The sequence below is a fragment of the Arabidopsis thaliana genome, chromosome 4 (genome assembly GCF_000001735.4).
Source record: "Arabidopsis thaliana chromosome 4, partial sequence".
NCBI classification, from domain to species: domain Eukaryota; kingdom Viridiplantae; phylum Streptophyta; class Magnoliopsida; order Brassicales; family Brassicaceae; genus Arabidopsis; species Arabidopsis thaliana.
Window position 1 is genome coordinate 323574 of NC_003075.7, and position 22299 is coordinate 345872.

At 37.6% G+C, this 22299-nt stretch overlaps 5 protein-coding genes and 1 long non-coding RNA gene across 9 annotated transcripts; 4 read left to right on the forward strand and 2 right to left on the reverse strand.

The window, feature by feature from the left end:
• Positions 1–1351: 1351 nt before the first annotated feature.
• Positions 1352–3435, forward strand: AT4G00755 (F-box family protein). Of its 2 annotated transcripts, NM_178946.4 has the most exons (6): positions 1352–1474; positions 1694–1835; positions 1928–2347; positions 2436–2617; positions 2706–2824; positions 2917–3435. In NM_178946.4, the coding sequence occupies exons 2-6, from the start codon at positions 1721–1723 to the stop codon at positions 3212–3214; spliced, it is 1134 nt and encodes a 377-aa protein (NP_849277.1). In that variant the 5' UTR covers positions 1352–1474; positions 1694–1720; the 3' UTR covers positions 3215–3435. The 2 variants fall into 2 exon arrangements, with proteins under 2 accessions (NP_849277.1, NP_567185.1); NM_116301.3 differs by having other exon boundaries at positions 1453–1835.
• A 16-nt stretch (positions 3436–3451) lies between these two features.
• On the reverse strand, positions 3452–9904 carry APRR8 (pseudo-response regulator 8). 2 transcript variants are annotated; one of them, NM_116302.4, is made up of 12 exons: positions 8646–9904; positions 8142–8198; positions 7600–7942; positions 6819–6944; positions 6510–6706; positions 5671–5716; positions 5358–5417; positions 5083–5235; positions 4653–4916; positions 4372–4533; positions 4152–4295; positions 3452–3925 (listed from the first exon to the last, which is right to left on the reverse strand). In NM_116302.4, the coding sequence occupies exons 7-12, from the start codon at positions 5380–5382 to the stop codon at positions 3663–3665; spliced, it is 1011 nt and encodes a 336-aa protein (NP_191985.3). In that variant the 5' UTR covers positions 5383–5417; positions 5671–5716; positions 6510–6706; positions 6819–6944; positions 7600–7942; positions 8142–8198; positions 8646–9904; the 3' UTR covers positions 3452–3662. The 2 variants fall into 2 exon arrangements, with proteins under 2 accessions (NP_191985.3, NP_001328422.1); NM_001340267.1 differs by lacking the exons at positions 5083–5235; positions 5358–5417; positions 5671–5716; ... (3 more) ...; positions 8142–8198; positions 8646–9904 and having other exon boundaries at positions 4653–4996.
• On the forward strand, positions 5695–6533 carry AT4G03755. The gene has a single exon (NR_141750.1). It is a non-coding gene; the product is annotated as an other RNA (long non-coding RNA).
• On the forward strand, positions 7584–9904 carry TRM9 (DUF4378 domain protein). The gene is made up of 3 exons (NM_116303.2): positions 7584–8203; positions 8636–8753; positions 8855–9904. The coding sequence occupies exons 1-3, from the start codon at positions 7622–7624 to the stop codon at positions 9475–9477; spliced, it is 1323 nt and encodes a 440-aa protein (NP_567186.1). The 5' UTR covers positions 7584–7621; the 3' UTR covers positions 9478–9904.
• A 1095-nt stretch (positions 9905–10999) lies between these two features.
• Positions 11000–12905, forward strand: AT4G00780 (TRAF-like family protein). Its single transcript, NM_116304.4, has 6 exons — positions 11000–11230; positions 11311–11440; positions 11546–11691; positions 11776–12058; positions 12136–12302; positions 12399–12905. Exons 1-6 carry the CDS (start codon positions 11206–11208, stop codon positions 12545–12547), a joined length of 900 nt encoding a protein of 299 aa, NP_567187.1. The 5' UTR covers positions 11000–11205; the 3' UTR covers positions 12548–12905.
• A 325-nt stretch (positions 12906–13230) lies between these two features.
• Positions 13231–22212, reverse strand: SETH5 (transducin family protein / WD-40 repeat family protein). Of its 2 annotated transcripts, NM_001340268.1 has the most exons (19): positions 21139–22141; positions 20611–21005; positions 20183–20491; positions 19814–20053; positions 19637–19736; positions 19413–19570; positions 18705–19338; positions 18055–18119; positions 17876–17977; positions 17622–17764; positions 17295–17350; positions 16532–17172; positions 16238–16428; positions 15847–16153; positions 15075–15368; positions 14892–15001; positions 14375–14711; positions 13851–14273; positions 13372–13774 (listed from the first exon to the last, which is right to left on the reverse strand). In NM_001340268.1, exons 2-19 carry the CDS (start codon positions 20962–20964, stop codon positions 13541–13543), a joined length of 4698 nt encoding a protein of 1565 aa, NP_001329262.1. In that variant the 5' UTR covers positions 20965–21005; positions 21139–22141; the 3' UTR covers positions 13372–13540. The 2 variants fall into 2 exon arrangements, with proteins under 2 accessions (NP_567189.6, NP_001329262.1); NM_116306.7 differs by having other exon boundaries at positions 13231–13774; positions 20611–22212.
• Positions 22213–22299: the final 87 nt, after the last annotated feature.

Here is a 22299-nt window from a genome sequence, read left to right on the forward strand (position 1 = left end):
CTATTTACGGAAGGATCAGTGGCCAAATTTAGATTATAAGACGAATATTGGAGAGATATTGTGTAGCATCAGGCCAAAAAGTGAGGTTGAAGAAATCCAAAATCTTTTTTGCTGAGAATGTGTCACGGGAATTAGTGATGATCAGTGACAAGAGCGGGATCAAGTCGACAAAGGAACTTGGAAAGAATCTTGGGATGCCCATTTCTCTAAAAGAGAACAAATAAAGAGATTTTCGAGGAGATCTTAGAAAGTGTGTCATCAAGGTTAGCAGGGTGGAAAGACAGGTGCCTAATTTTTGCAAGGAGATTGACACTAACGAAATTAGTGCTAGCAGTGTCTATACCAAAACATACAATGAGCACTATATCATTGCCGAAGTCGAACTTGCAGGGTTTGAATAAGGTTTTGAGATCGCTCTAATGGGAAAGTTCACCGGAGAAAATAGAGTCGAATTAAATAATATTTGTATTATGATAAAGTTTATATTTAAATTGTATCGCAAAATCAAATTTGTAAAATTAAAATTTGTTTTAAGAAAGTATTAAATTAAATATTGAAAAGTGTATAAGTTATTATTTAAAATTCAAATATCAATTTTAAGGTATAGCGTATAAAATTAAAATATAGTTTATTATGTTGGAATAGATAGTTAAAATGTATAGTAAAATCAAATGTGTATGATTAAAATTTTGTTTAATACAAAAATTACTGAATTAAGTATTAAAAAAATGTGTGGATTACTATTTACTATTCAAATTTTAAATATTATTGATAAAAATTGAATTTATATCTTATACCCGCCTATATAGGCAGACATTTTATAATAATCTTTTATTAATTGACAAAAAAGCACCGAAAATGAATATTAAAAGTCTTTTGAAATCATTATTATGGAGAAAACTATGAGTTAAAATCACATTTTCAACTCCCAATAAGAATTAAACATTATCTTTATTTTATTTCTCTTTCCAAGACTCATTATTACTTTATGTTTTCTATACAAACCTAATTTTTTAATTTTTATCATATAAGATATATACATATAATTTCCTTATAAATTATAAGGTGGAACGTATAGAATTAAAATGTAGTTTATTATGTTGAAATAGATAATTAAAATGTATAATAAAATCAAATGTGTATGATTAAAATTTATTTAATACAAAATTATTAATTATATATTAAAAATGTATGGATAACTATTTACTATTTAAATTTTAAATATTAACGATAAAAAATTAAATTTATATTTTACACTTGATTATTTAGCTGGGTTTTATTTAGTTATTCATAATTATATATTTTATTAAATAGTTTTGTGTTAATGATATTTTCGCTTTAGCCACAACCAAAAAAAAAGAAAGACGGTTGCTCAAGTAAATAAACGTCGTAATCGCCGATTCAATTCAATTCAATTCAATTCAATTCCTAGGGTCACCATCGCTCTATCTCATTCTCGATAAGAAGACATTAGGTATATTATTTCTCTCTGTTCCCGTTTTCTCTGAAATATTCCCTTTCGATACATATATATTTGAGTCTCTTCCTCCAAATCTGAACCGTTTATACCTCTGATTCCACCGCTTGTTGCTTATTCATCGGAATTTCTGTTCCTTTTGTGCCAAATGCTCAAGAAATCGAAAAGTATTGTGTAATTTTCGTTGTTGATTTTGAAAGTTTCAATCTTTTGTAGGGTGAGAATTGAGTTTTATCGAACAAGATGGATTTCGTGAACAATCTTGATACCGACACGTCGCTATCAATTCTCTCTTGTCTAGATGATCCATCAGATATTGTCCGTGCCAGTGCTGTCTCACGCTCCTGGCGACAATTTGGTAATCTCATCAGAATCCTCTTCAATGTTAGTTATTTTATCTATCTTCAATGTTTCTGTTGAATCTTGAGTATGGTGGGTTTGCATTTGCAGTGGTTAAGTATAGTCTCTCCAAGAATCTATGCTTGAAGTTGTTCCATCAGCTATCTAATGTGGATCATATAATTGAAACAAGTAATGATAGAAATGGAGAGTCATCTGAAGCTGGGTCAAGCAGTCTCATGGATACAAGGCTACTTGAAAAAGAGCACCGGGCTTTTGCCTTGTTGGCTAGAGGGTGCATGTCTTCACCTATTGAAAGCTGTATAGCTGATGCCATTAGAGCTTCCAGTACTGATAATTACCCAGTAGAAAGCATCTTAAACACACTCGAGAAGAGAGATCGGATTGGTCGAACCCCTTCTTATTGGTCGAGTACTGGGCAACACAAAACTACGGTGCCCGAATCACTTCTTTACAAGTTGATTGGTGATTTGTGTCTCATTACTGAAGTCAGCATCCATCCTTTCCAAGGTACCAATGCGATCCTTGTGTTAATTTTTTTGTTTTTTTTTGCGTCTTTAACTGAGTTTTATTGCTTACAGTTTTCCATTTTCTGTAGCTTATTTTCAGCGCGGTCATCCGATATACTCTTCACATTATGTTCGTTTCCGGTTGGGTCACGAAAAGGACAATTCACCTCACTACAACAATTCACAGGATAAAAAAGGTGAGCCAGGAAAGAGTTCAATTGAAAGCAACTATGTATGGACTTACACTTCACAAGAGTTTTCGATGGCTCAGGTGTGTTACAAATCATTGTCTTCTTCTTTAGCATAACAGAAAACTTGTTCCTGAACTGTTGATAACAAATGATGGTTTCTTTGAGTAGGAAAATCGATTGCAGAGCTTTCAGCTTCCAGAACCTGTTCTTTGCATTGGTGGGTATCTGCTAGTCGAGTTTCTAGGTCGAGTTCAGACACAAGAAATGGATGGCCAATACTATATATGGTACCATCTTCTCTCCCTACTGCTCTAGATTTTCCTTAAAAACTTCTCAACTTCTGCAATGTGAATGGAGTTTTTGCTGATTTTTTTTGCAGCGTGTCACATGTCAAAGTGGAGGGAAGATCTCTAGCAAAATCATTTCGAGTTGAGAATGTGGATGACAATGGAAAGTTTGGATTGAAGGTGTTGAGTTACAATGATCCGAAAAAAATGGAGGAGATGGATGCAGAGGCCGGGCAGGACATGGATGCAGAGGCGGGCCAAAGTCAGCTGAGAAACCTTGAACAGCTCTTGAATTTGTTGCACAGGCATCCTCTCGATGTTGTCGACTATGTTTGGCCTGATGAGTCAGACGACGAGTATGCTGAATCAGAAGATGAGGCTGAGCCTTAGTCACTGAATTACTACTATTCCCAGTTATTTCTTCTTTTTGGTTTTAATTTTAAAGAATCTTTAGGTGTTTTTTGTCATCTTTTGTGAGCGTTTTTAAAAGCTTGTACTCCAGCCATCGTTGTTAAACATTGTGTGTGTTACAGACCTTAACAGAAAGTTAACAGCCATTTTGGGCTCTCTCTTATCTGTCGGTGATTCCAGAGAATCAAAGCAGTCTTTCGAACAAGGGCAACAACTAACAAAGATGGTTTATTGGAAATTTTCAAGAAAGTAAGAAACTAACAAAGCCAATTTGACTCGAGACATAAAAAAGACAACACTGAAAAAAAAAAACGGAAGTTCAAGTTCAAACACTAACGAGAGAAAGACAAACTTAAAACCAAAGACAAACATCTTATACTCATAATTAAGGAGACAGATAGAGCAATGCAGAGCAGAGCTTTGTAATTTAAGGTTTAAGCTCTTTGGCGAGATCGGTGAATATCTTATCGAAAAGCTCCTTATTTGAGCCATGTCCCTCCTGCAGATCAACTTCGAGGTCAGAGAGGCTGAGTCCATCCTGCATCACTTCTTCATCTAATGCTTCATGTGTCGGCATTTGTAGCTGAGCAGCAACATTATTGTTTGAGGACTCTGGCGGACTCAATGGAATCTCATGAGGTCCCACAGAATCCCCAACGCTCTCCAGTGGGTCTTGGGATTCATTTTCCACTGTCCAAGACCAAATTTGGTTATTTCATCAAGTACAATACCATAATAGACCAAGAATGGGATTAGAAACAACATGTTTCCCATAATTGATACCATAACTCAAAGATCACCTATGACAAAGCAGAACTGGAATCTTATGTAACCTAAAACATTTGCATATATGTATGTATCTAAATTCAAAAATATTGCAATCAATCCAATATTATTTGAGATCTGAGAGGCTCACCAGAAGCAGTTAAATCAATAAATGATTCAGCTGACCACTTTTGAAGTTCCTCCTCCATACAAACCAGTTCTGGGCTCTTCTTCTCACTACTTTCTCCATTCTTCTTTATCTCTGTTGGTGCCTTTCTTTCATTGTTGGCTTCTTCTGAATAAACCATAAGAGTTTGCAAATTGGTGGATATAAGTGACAAAAAAAAAGGAGATCGATCAGTGAATCTCACCTATATTTGGGACAGCTTCTAAAGTTTCGTTTTGTAGGTCATCTGCAAAAAGAAGTTTTGGCTTCTTTTGGTCTCCCAAATCAGAGCCATTATTCTTCTCTGTATGTTCTCCAGTATCTGTATCCGCTCTTTCCTTTCTTTTGTTACCTTGTCCGAGTTCATCTGCACAAAAGAAATTTTTAGTAAAACCTCAACAGCAAACAAAAACGCATGAGGAGATGAAATGGAGATGTTCCTCATTTGTTTCTCTAAATTCGTTCTGCATTTCTGAAAATTCTCACCTTTGTACTTATCAAGATCTTCTGTTTCAACTTCGCTGTTATTGTTATTTTTCTTAAGCTCAGCTCCAAGAGATTGAGTGTGGGTGATTGAATGATTTTTCTCAGGTGGGTTGATGTCAATTTGACTACGAAAGTTTCGCTGTCTACTGACTGTAAACTGCCACAGAATTTTGAAGTCATTCTCCATGAGCGGCTTCTCCAGACACAATTTGGCACCTCTGCACAGACATTCTACAATGGCATCTTTGACATGTGCACCCGAAACTGTTATCATACAGAGAAGAGCAATGATTAAAAGCAAGCATCTCTCAGACAGTCAGACTTGTCATGAAAAGATCAAGGGTCCAGAATCAAGGATTAATTTAACTTGTCAGACTGGACATGAAAACATTATCGACAAGAATATGGATTAGAGGCCTGTTTTGCTTACCAACAACCGGAATCTCACAAATCGACCTGATTTTCTCAAGAAGTTCATACTTGTTCATCTCAATCAAGCGGAACTCTGCCAGTACAAGATCAATCTTTTTATCTTTGTTATTGATGATAAGCGGCAAATCATCAGCTCTTGTAGTAGCCACAACTGTGAGATAGAATTAAACATTCCAGGACAACAAACCAGTAGAGGTGCTCAGCGATAACAACAAAATGTGAAGATAGTTTTATCAAAAACATAAATTCAAACACTGGGTGACGATGATATACCTTTATATCCGCATTTGCGTATCATCTCTGACAGATTCGCCAGACATGTCGCATCGCTGTCTAATAGCAAAACACAAATATCATTTGAGAATCTCTCTGTTTCTTCAGTATTTTCCATACGAAAATTCTCTTCGTGATTGACAATAAAATTAATGCTTATAGTCAGAAGCCTCGTAGAAGTACCGAAGACGAGAGACTTAATCGCATAAATACACGCAAAGCGACTTTTACAAGCCAAAAGAAGAAGAATGAGGGGAAAGGCAATCTAATTGGAAAAAGGAATTCGCAAATGTATAAAGAAGTAAATCTGGACCTGGATACACTTCATGCAACAACGAGCCTCCACGTTTCACCACACGCTGCGTTGCAACAGATTCTAGTCAAAATCATTAAATCATTTAAACAACTACCATACATAGAGATAGCCACTGAAATGACAAGTACTTATAAATGTGTTCATCCCATCGATGCAGAGCAGTCGCCAGTTCTTTTATTGGTCAAAGATGCAATATACCAATGTATATGATATTCAGTTCATGCAGGATTGGACAGACTGAAAATCTATCAGTCAAACAAATATATCTTGCTTATGTATGCTTAGTAAGAACTTTAATCAAACGAGACACTTCACACTCACAGTTCGTTTAACCAAAAAATAGCAGAAATTTATTAGTAAACAAAGCTATGAAGACAACTCCGAGTATAAATTGTGCAAAGAACTCTTAAGAAACCAGAAATTGAATGCAAAGATGAAGAGATCGTGCAACACAATTTCAAGCTTGCGACATTTTTTCTTTTTAGTTCTCGCATTTGCTGACAGTAGCAATACGCAGAGAGCATAACTATGGCGATGAGTCAAGCATTATTAGCTTTCAGAATGGGCTCATGTCATCAGTGTCGTGAGTTCATTCTGAAAGCTAGCTATTTTGACACATCAAAGATTTTGCAGCGCAGTGTGTGTTCCCAGTGAATAGTTATGCTGAAGATATGTCTTTGCGGAAATGGGCTGGATATGAGTGTATACATGTTGATGCTGTTTAAGGATTTATGTTCACACTTATAGCACATCTATAGCAAAAACAATAAACAAAGAGGCAAAAGTAGAGTTACAGACAGGGCCAAAAGGCAAAAAGAAGGACTAAAAATCATTACCTTTGCACAGTGATTGCTCAGCTTCACCTCAAAAGGCAGACTAAGTCCTATGCATTCATCTCATTCACAAGCTGTCAACATAGTCATCATGATCATGAACCTAAGATTCATTCTCTTCAATCAGCCCATCTTGTTCTACACATGATTCTGCTGGCTGACCATGATTACCACAAAATCCTATGCCCATGTCCTGTAGTCTGCACGAAGCATCTCAGCACATTTATGGATGTCTTTCACGATATAAAGTTGTTACGGAGAAACAATTGCAGTCAAATAGAAAATCGCATAAACACAAGCATCTGGATGAACCTTTTGGGTTTCGGTGATGGGAACTTGCAGACAAACAGCAACGTAGCCTTGATCACACAATTAGCCCCATAGAGGAGGTATACTGTCAGAAGTGATAGGAACATTCACATGGCTTTCACCGTTTAGCTGAGAACACAACCAAAAATCAGAATTACTCAACAGTCAACATGCAGTGTAAATAAGAAGGTAAGACAAAAGGCTACACAGACAACTTTCGGTCATCTGCTCAATACGTAACACAAAAGCTTTTTAGGTTTATCAACAAAAACAAAGAAAACGAGACCTCATTTTTTACCAATTGAGATAATTTTTGAAAAAAGTAAAAACCATTTATTAGCAGTACCGACTTTAATAGCATCGCCAGGTCTCTGGATCTTGTGACTAGACACAAGAACTGAGTATAGCATAGCTCCAACAAACCTTTTTGAGTTTCAATTATAAAATTATAAACTAACAAGCACATAAGCAGAAGCTCCAAATCTTGCTACACGTAGAGCGAAACATCCTAGGTCCCACATATTTTGTCTTATTCTCTACCAACTAACTTAATTATATATTAAGCAAAAAACTCAGTTCCTTTCTTTCTCTAAGCCTGTCATCATCTTGAGATCTTCATCAAGAAGCTGCCTCTCTCTTTCCATAAACTCACATCAGCCACACATAAATACATCTTAACACTCCTAAGCATTTCACTAGCCCACTCCCGTCTTTCAAGATATTTTCTTTTTGTTAAGACACTTTCTTATCGTCAGTTCAGTGTTTTTCAAGTTCAGCTTCGTACCTGAGCCAAAGAGTGTTTCAGGATGGAGCTAAGGTCGAGAATGCTCAAAGACTGTCTCTTGGAAGATTCCAACTCATGTTCCTCAAACGGGTTCAAATCGATTCCCAGACGGCATCCTCTCAACCCTTTCCCAATGATACCAAAGAGGAAACAATCCAATGCATTGCAGGCTGTGATTAACGCCATCAAGAACCTCCATTCCAACACCATCAAATCCGCTCCATCGGGGATCTTACCAAGGAGCCTTTCTCGGCGGTTAGCAACCAAGAACAAAGCAGAAAACCAAGCAAGCATCACCGTTATTCGAGTCAAAGACATCGTGCGATGGCACTCGTCTAAGGACCTGCATGAGGACATATCACATTTTGAACCTCATCAGTACACAACCAAGAACACGACAACAACCACAGGATCCTCCACCACCAGCGGCACATCCTGCAGCAGTTGGTCTGACTTGGATTTTACATCGGAGTTTTTACCATCATCATGGGGAAGTAACGTTGAGGAGTGCGGTGAAAAACAGAGTGTTAAAAACAACTTACACTGCGTCGGCGAAGATTCTTGCACAGCAGTAATACTAGCCGACACTGAAGTGGGACCTGAGGTAAGAATACTATATTAAGAGAAATAGAAACTCGTACTTATAACATTAATTAATCACATACTTTGACTACTACATGCATAAATAAAGAGAAAACAGAATCAAATCAAAATTAAGAAAGAAATAAAGTGACAATGTGATCTGAGAATAGAGATCTTATGGGTTGACTTTGCTTCAACCGTAAGGTCGCCCATGCTGTCTCTAAATGCACGTGCAGCTGTTTGTTAATATAAATTCACATGAAGACAAAACAGAAGCTGTCTTTGTCCTTGGTACATATAATAGCATGTACCCTTTAATTCCTTTATGACTACGAATCTAACAACTTAATGAATGAGTCTTATAAGAGTAACATTTAACATACTGAAATTATTACCCTATGCACTTTACTAGTTGGATGATTTGGTTGGCCTAATATGTAATGATCATGGTCAGGAGAACTTACAGTGTGAAAAGGAGCACAACAGCCCTGTCTCAGTGTTTGAGATTCAACATGAGGAATATGACGAAACATCAGACTCTTCTTTCAGTCAATGCCTTGACAATGTGGAAAGTGAGTATAGATTTCCTTCATTGCAATCGAAGCAAGTTCTCTTCTTAGATTTTTTCAGACTTCGAAGTTCTGAAACATACGTTATGTAAATGATTTTGCAGGAACCAAACAAAAGCTCATGCAAACGATTCAGCGGTTTGAGTCTTTGGCCAACATTAGTCCTTTCAATTTGGATGAATGGGGCTCAATGGATGAAGCATCTTGCATGGAAGGAGGACAAGAGACAGATACCAAGTATGATGATGATGAGAATTGTGATACTGTTGATAGAGAGAGTGAAGATGAATACAATGATGAGGTTGAAGAGAAGGCAGCACAGCTATGGAACCGAGTCAAAGAAAGACACGCCATTTGGATCCACGAAGAACATCTGATAATGGACTATTTCAGAGATGAATTGATGCAAAGGACAAACTCATTCCACGAAACTCAACACTTTGAGAACCAATTGGTATGCGAGGCAAAAGGATGGTTGCAGGGAAAGAGAGAATCAGAGCTTGAACGCGGAACAAGTGAGCAGAGGAGACAAGCATGTGCTAGAGAAATCGAAAGACGAGACTGGAATGAGAAACAGATAGAGGAGGAGCACGAAGTGGTGGTTACACAGATTGAGGAAGAACTCTTCAGCCTGTTAATGGACGAAACTTTAACAACGCTCTCTACCAAAACTGATTCCAGTCCACCTGAACATCACAAAACAGTAACATCAATGCTTAAGCTTTAGAAATTAGAAAGCAAAAACATTTTTGAATAAGGCTTTGACTTAAAAGCTCAGGTTTTTTTAGCTCTACTTTTGTAAGAATGAAGCAAACGAATAATACAATGTATATTGACCTCTAAAACCATATATATATATATGCCTAATTCATATTTCTGCAAAAAAAGATCAATTTTTAGAAGCTAAATCCATGAACGAGTTAAAAAGTGACCTCATTCGAAACGAGCAAACAACATAACAGAAAATAAAAAGGTTAAACTTAAGAAAATGTCATTCGCAGGAATAATTAAGCAGCAAGCGTGGATTCGCGATCGCAGCCATTGAAATTAAAATCCCTAAATCAAAGCCTATCTATGGGTCTGCGAAACAATGAAGATGGAATTGAAAAATAAACCGATAGAAGAAACTGGAGAAGAAGAAGAAGAAGTAAATTGAAAAAAAAATGGAAAGAAGAGGGAAATAAGTTGGAGACGTTACCGGTGGTCTCTTTCCAGGTTGGTGAAGAAGCTTCCGATATGTTTCTCATGTTTTTCGCTAGTCACTGAATTTATAGATGACTAATGGACTCATTATATTATCTCACGAAGCCCATTGTGTTTTTTAGAGTCAAGGAGCCCAATTGTTTTTCTTTTTCTTTTGATAAGGGAGGAGTCCATTTGTTTTAGTCTAAGGTGAGGAAATTTGGGTATTCGGGTCGGGTTTGGATCGAGTCTTTCGGGTTCGGTTTAGAAGTTTAAGACTGGTTCGATTATACGTATTATTTAAGCTATAGGTTCTCTTCGGGTATAGGTTGAAGAACCCAATAAATAACCAAAATTATTTTGGGTTTCAATATTATTTACCAAAACCTTGTCCAGATATACCCAAACATATATAAAACTATCCATAAAATTATAACAAGTTTTCCTTTATTACAATAATAAAAAACAAGAAATAAACCTTGTTTTTAACTTGTTCCATAATCCAATCATTAAACAATTCACAAACTCAAGTTATCAGTATATATGTCCTCATATGTATATATATGTTCGGGTAATAAAAAATACTCACGGATATCAATTTCGGTTCATGTAATACCTGATACCTGAAATTATTTGAGAACAGAACCCGGGTATTTTACAAGAAGATATGATAAGACCTCGTTTGCAAATCTCAGTCCATGAACTCGATTTCTTTTTTTCTTAAGGAACAAGTTTAACTATCCAATACTGAATATACATCAATTCGGTACTAAATGTATAGTAGATACGAATTTCCTCCGGAATGACTCAGAGAACAGTGAGAGATTAGTAGATAAGATACTTAACTTTTGGGGAGAGACCTCAGGACCCATATGACTTGAAGACTCACACCAGCTCTGAAGTTAGACGGGTTTTGGGTCTCCGGGTCAAGTTTAAAGAAAAAATGTTAAAGTAGATTTCCCTTTCTACTTTGGTTTGAGATGAGTTTAGAATTTAGTTCGATGTTACGAACGTGAATATATACCCAAAACTTGTGATGTATATAAATGCTTATCAATCTCGAATCTCTCTGTTACTGTAGCGTGTAATCCACGTTTGAAGTTTTTGTTCGATTCGATAAATGTTGGAGCCAAAACAGAGACATCAACAAAAACATGGGATCCCAATGAATAAATAGATAAACTCTTGTCTGTCTATAAATAGACTTACATCTTCAAAAAAGATTTGTATAAGTCTCCTCCACTTAAGAAGATATCATTTGTAGCTTCTTACAATGTCGCGACCAATCCCCATTGAAGGTTAAATAATAAACATAATTTTGTGTCTTATCTCTTTAGTCTTTATACAAGTTCTTATAATAATTTTCTCTTCCTCACAGAAATGGTGAGGCTGTTCAAAATACGTCACACAACATCTCACTTGTTCAAGATAGACAACTTCTCTTTACTCAAAAAGCATGGAATCGAAAAGGTCGAATCCTCTGTTTTCGATCTCGCTGGTCACAAATGGTGTGAAGCTTTTTGATCTTCTTATTGACATACAAAAGAAAACAAAGAAACAGTAGATGATCATTAACCTCAATATATCGTTCTCTTGGCTTGTTATGGTAACAGGAAACTCTCTGTGTACCCAAATGGGCATAAGAATGCTAAGGGGACTCATGTCTCCATGTTCTTAGTGAATCAAGTTCCGGTAAATGATATGCCTACATATGAGCTCCTAGTCGTCAGTCAACTAGAGCGAAAATGGCACACCCATGGTTTCTCTCTTTCTCTTTCTCTCTCACTCTCCTTGAATCATATATATCTGTGTGTTTGATGTTGATGTGTTGTTATATGAGCAGGACGAGATGAGTTTGATATAAATCCAGAACCAGCTAGTGAGGGGTTTTTAAGGTTCATATCTCTTGCTGATCTTGAGAGAAAAGGTTTCCTTATTGGAGATTGTTGTATGTTTGGTGTCAAGTTTCATGGGATTGAACCTGCTAATCCCGGAACAGCAGAGTGTTTTAGCTTAATAGAGAAGCCTCTTAACCACAAAGTCACTTGGATGATGAGCAAGTTCTCGTCCTTCAACCCTGGAAAGGCTCATCAGTCTAATGAATTTGTCGTTGGAACCAGGAAATGGTAAATATATATTGATTCCAACGACTTCTTTAAAAAGACACAACAATATACTAATGAAAATGCATCACAATATATAGGAGACTTGAAGTTCATCCAAGAGGGTATATGGATGAAAAAGACAAATCATTTTCTGTGTATCTATCAGCAGAAGGGTTTGTCAACAATGCACCAATGACAAAAACTTACGCCAAGTTCAAGCTGCGGGTATTGGATCAAGTTAGCTGGAATCATGTTGAGGAATCAGGTATATATATAGGATCCATCTTTATTAGGAGGAATTTGTTTTGGAAATTTAGTCTTGTGATGGTAAAATACTAGTAGTAATCTTTTATTTTTGTAGGTTTGAGCTGGTTTGATGCAGAACCTTCGGACCAAAGTGGCTTTGCGGATTTCATGCCTCTGGGGAAACTAAATGAACCTTATTTGGTAAAGGATAAGCTTTATGTGGGAGTTGAGTTTGAAGTCGTTTCTACCACTTATTACTGTTAGCTTCTAGGCTGTAATAAGTCTTATTGTGAGCTAAAAATAACAAGAAATGTTATAATGTATTGAATAAAATGTTGGAGAATGTACCTACTGAGACTTGGAGGTGGAACTACATTGACCTAGTCTTAGCCAAAGTCAGATTTCTCTTTTTTGTCGTTCGTATAAATAATACAGTTTGCTTCCAAGTTTCACTTTTGTCATCAAAGTCAGACTTGCAATTAGTTTTTAAACAAATCTGTCTTGAGGGTAAAAACTGCAGATGAAAATCAACAAATCCAAGCTATAAAAGTAAGAGGATGAAATTGTCGTCACATGATCTCTTCGATGGATCAAAAAGATAAGAAGAAGAAAAAACAAACAATTCCTTGTCAAGCAAGCATCAGATTAAAGAAAAAAGACCTTTATTCTAATTCCATGTTGGACCTTGAGATCTGATTCACACACTTTATGTTTATCAGGAATCTTATCCCAAATTGATTGAATAATTTATGCTGAGAATACATCAAAGACTAGCTATATAATATAAGATTCTTGACGGCATCAAATCAAAGAATCTTGTCTTGAGGGGACCAACTATATTAGTGAACTTTTTGAACATTGGTTATATAACTAGTTTTATTACTTTTGGTACTATACATCAAGTTAATAAAGTTACTAATTTTCCTAGTTACAAACCATATAATAATCTCGACCAATCTTTTTTCACCTTTCAGAGTACAGAGCACAAGTGGTGGTGCTGACGGAACGCTTAGTAGGTGCTGGCGGATACATTCTGGTTCAGCATTTAGTTAATTATCTAAATAGTAGTCAATATTGTAAACTAAAGCTTTACCATGGGAACTCAAACTGGTTGTTGATGAATAAATAGTAGTATATTTGTGTATATATAGTATATACAACATTAATTGTTGATGGTTCTAAACTCGTTGAGACATCTTTACATTGGAGATGGTCTTAGGGTCCTAATCATAATCCCAATTACCAACTCTTGGCCTATTAAAGAAAAGATTTACCAAATGTTGACCCAAATATCGATCCTTTTGTTTTCGGCTTCTTACCCTGTCCGGTTTTTACAGGTTTTGTGTCTTTACCGCTACTCTCTCCCGGGGTAAAACCCGAGAGCCTGCTCACTTTTTCATGGTACACAGCCGGAGGTGCAAGCCTTAATCGAGGCAAGCTCTCTATCTGTACCAATCTCTGATCTTTCTGAAGGTTGGTTAAGATTTCAAACTGCAACGTTGAACAGTGTATTTTTTTTTAGTTAATTGCAAAGAGGTTTTCAGTTTTAGAATTATAAACATCTTACCCGTGAAAGTTGTTGGTTATGAGAATGATCGCTCATTTCATTCTCGTGTGAGTAAGGCGAAGCACGTTGTGAAGACCCGGCGTTTGACGAAACTGTGCTTATCAGTCCATAATCTCGGTAGAACGATTTACCTTTTAAAGAGCTTTTGCTGGTCTTCTTGGTCATACAGACAGGACAGCCTGATGAGGAGACATGAATTGATGACGCCGATGTTGACGTCTCATTCTCTGAAGGTTCACATTGAAGATGTGTTGCGTGGCCACAGTTGAAAACACGTACACGAAGAGCAGAAAATGTCTTGGTGAGAGGGCAACTGCATATACAACAAAGCAAACTTCTGGGTGCATACCCGTGAGAAGCACCTTTCTTAAGTAAGTTCATGGAGTAGAATGTATCATCTTCGATTAAAGACTTTGCAGTATCCTGTCCAGGGGAAAAAAAGGTTTTAGAACATTTGAAGAGAGATCAGTCAACCGATGCACAAAAGTACATGATTAGAGAGAAGCAGCCACGCAGGAACATACTAGTATTCTCCGTTCGAAGCCATATGTTCCAAGCATTCCCAGTATTGTAAGTTTAAAATCACCAAACTCTTGAGTACCATTGTCAGAAAGGAGTTTTGTCATGATTGTTGGAAGACGAACATATCCTATCATTCCTTCAACAATCTCTTTGATAAATTGAGATATGAGCTTTCTCAGGATGTGTGTCGCTGCCGTATCAGATCTTGGAATCCTCCACTTAATTGCAACATCTGATTCATTGACATGACGTTCCAATGATTTAACACCTAAAGAACCTTTGTTTATTCCATCGGTGTTCTTCGGTTCCCGGTATGATTCCATCAAAGGTTCACAGAAACTGCATAAAGCACGAATAGACAACTATGATCATCATTGCCTTAATAGCTCCGAGCGCTCGCTCAGGCTTGTTTATTCCAACATGATATTAATTGCATATGTTTAAGAGTAACTATGATGAGTGTGTTATAAGGATGATAAGAAATCGGTAAGTAGCGATCAGGTGTATGATCAGGCTTACGTGTCAAGGAAGCGAAACCAGAGTATCTCTGACTCCTCCGGATTAAGACGAGGAGTGTTGCGCTGACACAATCCTATACAGGCTTGCAAAACACCTTGTATGTCATGTACCTGAAGGATCACAAACAGCATGAGAGAGAGCCATGTAGAGCACATTTTCTTATTGTCATAAATATGTACGGACCTCTTTCAACTCTAAGGCACTACTGAAGTGTTCCAAGCTGGCTCCTTCGCTAGCACCCAATTTCATTTCTGACATTAGGCATTCCACTGCAATTTCAAGCTCGACATATTTTTCATTGAGTCCAGAGAGTGTAAGTGACAAAGCACTTCCTGCATCACCCACCCTTTCCAAGAGAAATGCTGCTGCATCGACAATTCCATATTCCTGGCAGAGGCGAAGACAGTGTTCCACCCTGTAGCTGTCAAAGGTTTCCAGAAATTTCAAGACGGACTTCGGTTCGTACTTGCATAATAGCTGTTAAAATACACAGAGAATCATCAGTATTGAAGTGATTCAATGATGCCAAATATTCATAAGGGCCCACTAAAAAGGATAAAAAGAAGCAATTAAGAACAAGCCGAGCTAGCAAGCACTATCACTTTTCCAAACAAATAAACCAAAAAAATATCTGTTGTAATAAAAACAATGGGGTTTCAATCTTGCAAATTCTGAAAGATAGTTGGAAAGAGCTATAACATTTGCAAGATGGCGATGAAGAGGGAACATATACTTTGACAGAGATCTAAGACCTATTGCGGACTAAAAGTGTCTCACTGACTTCTGCAGTCACAAAAACCAAAATATTGTTTTCAGAGCTGCCAGGAGAACTTATTTCTATTAGAGAGCAGCCATTTGACAAAGAAAAGATAAGAAATGCATTTGACTTAAAAATATAAGAAAGACTGCAGAGAGAAATTTAATTGAACGAGTCTTCACAAGTGTAGTTTTTTACCTCCACGTAAAGCTCAATCATGTCATCAGTCACATTGACTGGATTATCTTGGATGAATTTGGGAAAGTCATTGAGTCCTTCCAAATAAATCTTCGCCTCTTTGGGTATATCCCTTCTAATGTTTTCACCCGAGCTATCTACAGCTTCATGTTTTCTTAGACGAGAAAAATCAAGACTCCCAGACAAGTAAACCTCAATAACAGTCTTGAGATACAGGAACAAGCTTCTTGGATGAGAATGGAGCTGCTCTTGAATGCGTTTAATGGTGTCTTTCAAATTACAAATAATCAGGAAGAATGCTCCTTGTCTGCAAAATGCCAGACATCCAATATTATTAGTCCACTAGACCTACTCAACAGAGAGAGAGAGAGTAAAATCAACCTAAAGTTACCTGCTCAAATCAAGGAGCTCGGGAATCCTAGAAATTATTGCAGATTGAAAGGCAGTGAATTCATCTCCACTCAACTGTGACAGCATCTTGTTCACATAGCAAAACAAATGTATGGGTTCATCTGCCTCTTTCACGTAGCTATCCAAAGCTGCAACGTACCTTCGATCGATAATATGAATATAGCCACAAACCTGGGGAATTTGGAAACCATTAACAGAGATCAAGGACAACATCCCAAAATAAAGCATTGCAAGCACGCTATAGGGGAATGATGAATGGCTACCAAGAGGATACCTGATAAAAATGTGCTTTCTCACAAAGCTGTGATACATAATCTGCATCCCAATCAGTCTCCGGGACAGCTTTCAGAAGGTTTAGTAATTGGTTCTCTCTCATCTTAGAAGACACGTTATAAGTTGGAAGAATGTGGTCTGATGTTAAGTAATCTAAAATCTGTGCCAATACGCTCTTGGAAATACTCACTCTACCACGTGCTGCATAATATGCAACAAACTCAAATAGATGACTTGTATCCTCCTTGGAAGGCCAATTTTTATCTGATTTTGAATCAATTGGATCGCCAGACTCATTGCTTACGCCCCAGTCGGGAACATGAACTAGAGCATCTACAAGATTCTGGATTAGTATATCGTTGCTAACTTCGGGTAAACTGCCATCAGTCTTGGACTCTACACTTACTTCACCGTACTCCAGAAGGTGACTCTCATGCTTCACCATTTCATTTTCTACAAATGCATATCTTAGGACATCTAAAGTGGCTTCAGTATCCATTTCTAGCAGATGGTAGAGGTTCAAATAATTCAATCGAGATGTTACACATGTACTAGAATCATGGGCATTTGATTTCTCCAGTAGAAACTGAATCAGCTCACTCCTAAGTGATGGCCATCGTGTAGGATTTAGAGTTCCATGTCCTGCAGATAAAACTCCAAATAAGTTTGTGAGAGGAAAATGCCTATATAAAGTTATAGGTCACTGGATACAATAAGGTCGATTGCAGATCATAACATGCAGTGAAACCATAACAGAATCCTACCTGGTGGAAAAGCCAAACCAAGAAAGCAGTACTTTAAATAAACAAGCATCCGGTACCTGAAAAAGAAACAGAGTTAAAAAGAACTCATCATTTATGTGGCCGCAAAATATACCTTAGTTCAGACAACTATATTGCGTCATAAAGGAAATCAAAATTTTCTTACACAACAATAATATTGCAATTAGATATATGCATAGGTGCGCTCTAGGATTAGTTGCATGTTAGGTAGAAATGAATGAGCAGTTTGAATTCTAGGCTCTCGAGTTCAGTTTTGCATGTAAGGTTTTATTCAGCCAGAACAAAGTACAACGACTTAACATAACATACCCAATGGCTGTAGCCCTTTGTTTCTCACTGTTCCGTAAGACAATCAAGAGTTCCTCCAGAGGTGACCTGAAATCATCCAACCCTTTGTTGAAAAGATAGAGCAAGGCCCCATAAAGCCCATGCTCACGGCAAATTCTGACTACCTAAGTGTCAATGAGGAAAACATCAAAATTCAACCATAATACTAAATCAACACATCAACTTATTGAAGAAAAGGACCGAACAGAACACGTGAAATTGTCTACAAACGTGACCTGATTGAAATCCAAGGAAGAAATATCCATGTGCAAAACACACTGCTCAATTCTTTGTAGCCATCCTTTCCTACTATAATGTTCTACCAGCGCTTGCATGATCTGAGATGAAACAAAAAAATCATAAAATAAAATACAACGGCACTCTTGAGGAAATCTTATAATTTCACAAAAGATACCTCTGGAGGAAGAGATCCGAGCATATCCCTTAAAATATAAGGCTCCAAAAGCTCCAAAAATGTATCTAGTCATCAAGAGAAATTATTATATCTCATTAGACACAAGGAATTAATTGTCATCAATAGATTTAAACAAAGATCAAAGTACCAAACTGAGGTGGAAAAGGAAAGCAGTTTCCAAAGAACGTTTATATCTTACTTACTAACCTCAAGGAATCAAAATATTATACTCAGCATTGCAATTTATCCATATGAAAGTATTATGCTGTTTCATTTAGCAAACTATACAATTACTCTAAACCATTTACAGAAGAACTAAACTAAAAGTAATGGAGAACATACATGCAAACACACAGCACAACACGTATGTGTATGTATTATAGAAATCGGCATGCATAAGAAAAACACCAACCCAAAGGAGATACCAAAATAAGATATTTCAAGATCGGTGGACCAAAGCTCTCTAAGGATTTAAAAAAATAAAGATACAGAATCAGACAACCTATAGAAAAGTAGTTACTATCCTATCGTAGTAACATCTTTTAAACAATTATTATATAGTTGGAATGATACTGACCCCTGTTCCTTAATAAAATGTAGCACAAAAAAAAGGAAGTTGATGGTAATACATCTAGATGTGAAAAATATACCTCTTTGTTGTACAGCAACAAATCTGGAAAATATCTCATCAAAGAGCAAATCCATCCTGTTAATATGAACACAGAACTCAACGGCAACACCACCAACACGATTGTATTGTTCTTCTATCTCTAAATTGACATTATTGATTCCACTACTTGGCTCATGAGTTACTCCATTGTTTTCAATCTGATTGGAAAATGCTATTGAAATATAAGAAAATACTTCATCTACATAGGAAAGTAGCAACTCTGCTAAACTGGGTGCTATGGCTTCCCTTATGGCATCCACAGTTTTGGGGAGGTCAACAACTCCATGAGCTTGACCATTGAAGAGTGACATTGCCATGTTAAATGCACCCATCCAGTCACCTCCTCTCCTTAACACATCAACCCGCTCCTTCCACGGCAAAAGTCTGGAGATAACAAGATGTGCAGTCCCGAGAATGTACACTGAAGCCCCTCTGACACCCATAGAGTTGTGATAAGCTTTCTCAGGATTTCCAAAGACATTAGTAAAGTACGTATGATAGGAAATCAGGTCATTCCCTGAAGAACCAGCCACTGAAAAGTTTGTCTGGTGAATTACCACACCATCTCTTGTGAACAGATACAAATGGCCCGTCACAGTTGGGATCACCAGCAACTGAATATGCAGAGAAAAGCCGAAAACTCATGAATATGTATTTGCTTAGAAAAAACTTATATCAGTATACACACCTGGTCATCTAGCCAAACAACACCAATAGCTGGGCTGTCAAGTGACCATTTGGCATATTCCTTTATGTCTGATTTTACCAACTTGGCAACCTGAACTCGACGATCCCAGGCAATGACAAGAAAAGAAACCCTATCTTCTGCCTCCTTCGAATAATTTTCTGCAAAATTTTACCTACGTAAAACAGTACATGTAAAGTACACAGTTATACCAGGAGAAGAATTACCTGTTGAGCGTCTCCAGGCAGTGTATGGCATGGAACCTTCCCGAACCCCTTCTGGCCTAGGAAGTTGTGCATACACCTCCAAATTTGGAATGAGCTTTACCTGACAAAAACAGAAAAGGATCATTTCCAGAAGCGTAACCAGTAAATTGACTATGAACAAATATCTGGAATATTTACCACTAGTCCAGTTTGATAGGTGGCAAATATGACAACACCTTCTTCCACCGAAGTTGAATCCTCATTAAAGAGCTTCCAAGTCGAACCAACCCCAACAACACCTCCCATCATGCTACTTATACTGCTGGATGGAACTGCAGAGTTACCCCCCTTAGAAGACACCAAGGAGCTTCCAAAATTTTCATCAGGCAAAGGTGATGCCGAGAGGACTGTTCCATTTTTTTGTCCATCGAGAAGACACTGATGCAATTAAAATAAGGTGTACAAACCCATTCCTCAATGTTAGTAAGGCTGAACAAGAAACCAGTAGAACACATACACAAAATCACAAGCAAAAGCAAATATGATCTTACAGAATACTAAATTTACCTGCGTTTCCACCGTATACATGTTCAACAGCCGAGCATAAGAAAAACTGTGTTTAAAAACAACACCCTTAGTATCACTTGTAATAACTTTAAATTGGCGAGAACCCTGAGAATCCCGGCCTAGAAAAAAGGCATATACTACTGGTGCAGTATGTTCAGTGATCACTTTTGCTATCGACGCTCTCTGCATGTCCCAAACTGTAACATGTCCATCACCATAACCTGCTAGCAGAAGGCTCCCTATCTGATTGAAGCAAACTGAGGTAACCGGGGACTGGGACCTTTCTCCTTGTAAACCAAGCCAAATCATCTAAAGATTTGTAAACATAGTTATTAATAATATGAGCATATATCTACCCAGGTAAGGTTATAATAAACTCGTGTACAAATAACCTAGAAATGGACAAAAGTAATGATGTAAAAGACAACCTTTGATTCCATTTGATCTGCATGATCAGAAGAATATTTACTTGGTACAACGACAATGACCCCTTTGGACGTACCCACTGCAATGTAATTCAAATGAACAGCCAAAACCTGAGGAGAACCATGGTCTCGCTTAAATGCCTGCGATGAAATGGTCCGGCTGATGACATTGTCAGCATCAACATCAAAGTAACCTAAATTCGTGGAACCGATCTTAACACCCTCAAGTCTCATTGGCTGAGCAGCAGCCCCTTCCTCCCAATGCAAACCAGTATATGCTTGTTTCTTCTCAAACTCTTCAGCCAGCACAAGCTGCTTCCTAAAAGATTGCGATTTTAATCTCTCTCTTTTACTCATCCTTTCATTTTCCAACTCAGCAATCCTCTCTTCTACAAGCTCTGAAATGCCAGACATTGAGCTTCCATCATCAGGAATAAAAGCATCACCTCCCTCTTTTTTAGATTCCGGTATAATTATATCTGATTTATCACTCTTAACATCTCCAACACTTGATTCCTCATCATTGCTTACCTTAGCATCATCGCACTTCCCCTCAGAATCAGTCAAATGTTGAGATTCTGAAGACTCTACCAAAGAAGCGACTAACATTGTCTCATCTGTGTCGTCATCAATAGCAGCATTTCCGGCTTCCATTGTGGTCTCCGCTTCTTTCTCTGTAGAGACGTTTCCTTCAGAATCAAAACCAGAGGAAACAGTGACTAAGTCAGGGTTTAAGCTCTCAGTAATATCACTAGCTTGAACTTCCATTACTTTAGCTTCGTCTTCTAGACTTGCAACACCAGAAACTCCATTATCCTCATCCTCCAGCAGAGATTCTCCACCAAAAGAACGAAAATCATCAGCAGAAACGGATCCAGCAGCAACTCCAACAGAATCTCCATTAGAAGAAAGTACTTCGTGATCATCTTCCTCTTGATTTGAAACCTGCAGCAGCAATTCACTACTTGCACTGCTAGCTCTCCTTGACTTGATAATAGCAGCGTGTGGTGTAGGAACCAATCTAGAAGCAGCCACAGCCGCAGCAAGCGCAGCACCAGGCTTCACATTCGACCTTACTCCTGCCAATAGTGAAGGCAAAGGCAACTGTCTCAACGAAGAAGAAGAAGTCGAATTTCGCCGCGTCGGAGGAAATCCGCGATGCAATTCAGATTCAGGTCTCAATACAGCAACGTTAGTAAGGGCTTCTGATAAGCGGCGATTCGGATCGTCTTGTTTCCGCCGGTTAATTGACGGTGGTGAGGAAGGAGGAGAAGACGAAGCCGATGAAGAACTGGAGGCGTTGAGAATTTCGTCGACAGTACGGTGAGGAACGGAGGAAGAATCCAAATCGGAATCGGAGTCTGAGTCCGATACGAGGAACGAATCGAGATCAAGTTCCATGTGCGACTTCTTAATAGCCGTGAACTTCAAAGTAGCCGTTTGGTATTATCAGAACTCTCTGACTGACTCGACTCCGAACATTCTCCGCCGGTACTAACCGACGTTCTAATTTCAGCTAAAACGAGTCCATCACAAGAAGAAAAGAAAAAAAAAATGAAAGCCTCTGGATTATGCAGAAGGTTCAATTTTTACTTTTTATACATTTGACAACATTAGTATAATCAGTAAAAAACTTACAAAACTTCTGAGAAACCATGGTTCATGAAACCTGCGTATCCACTGAATTATCAA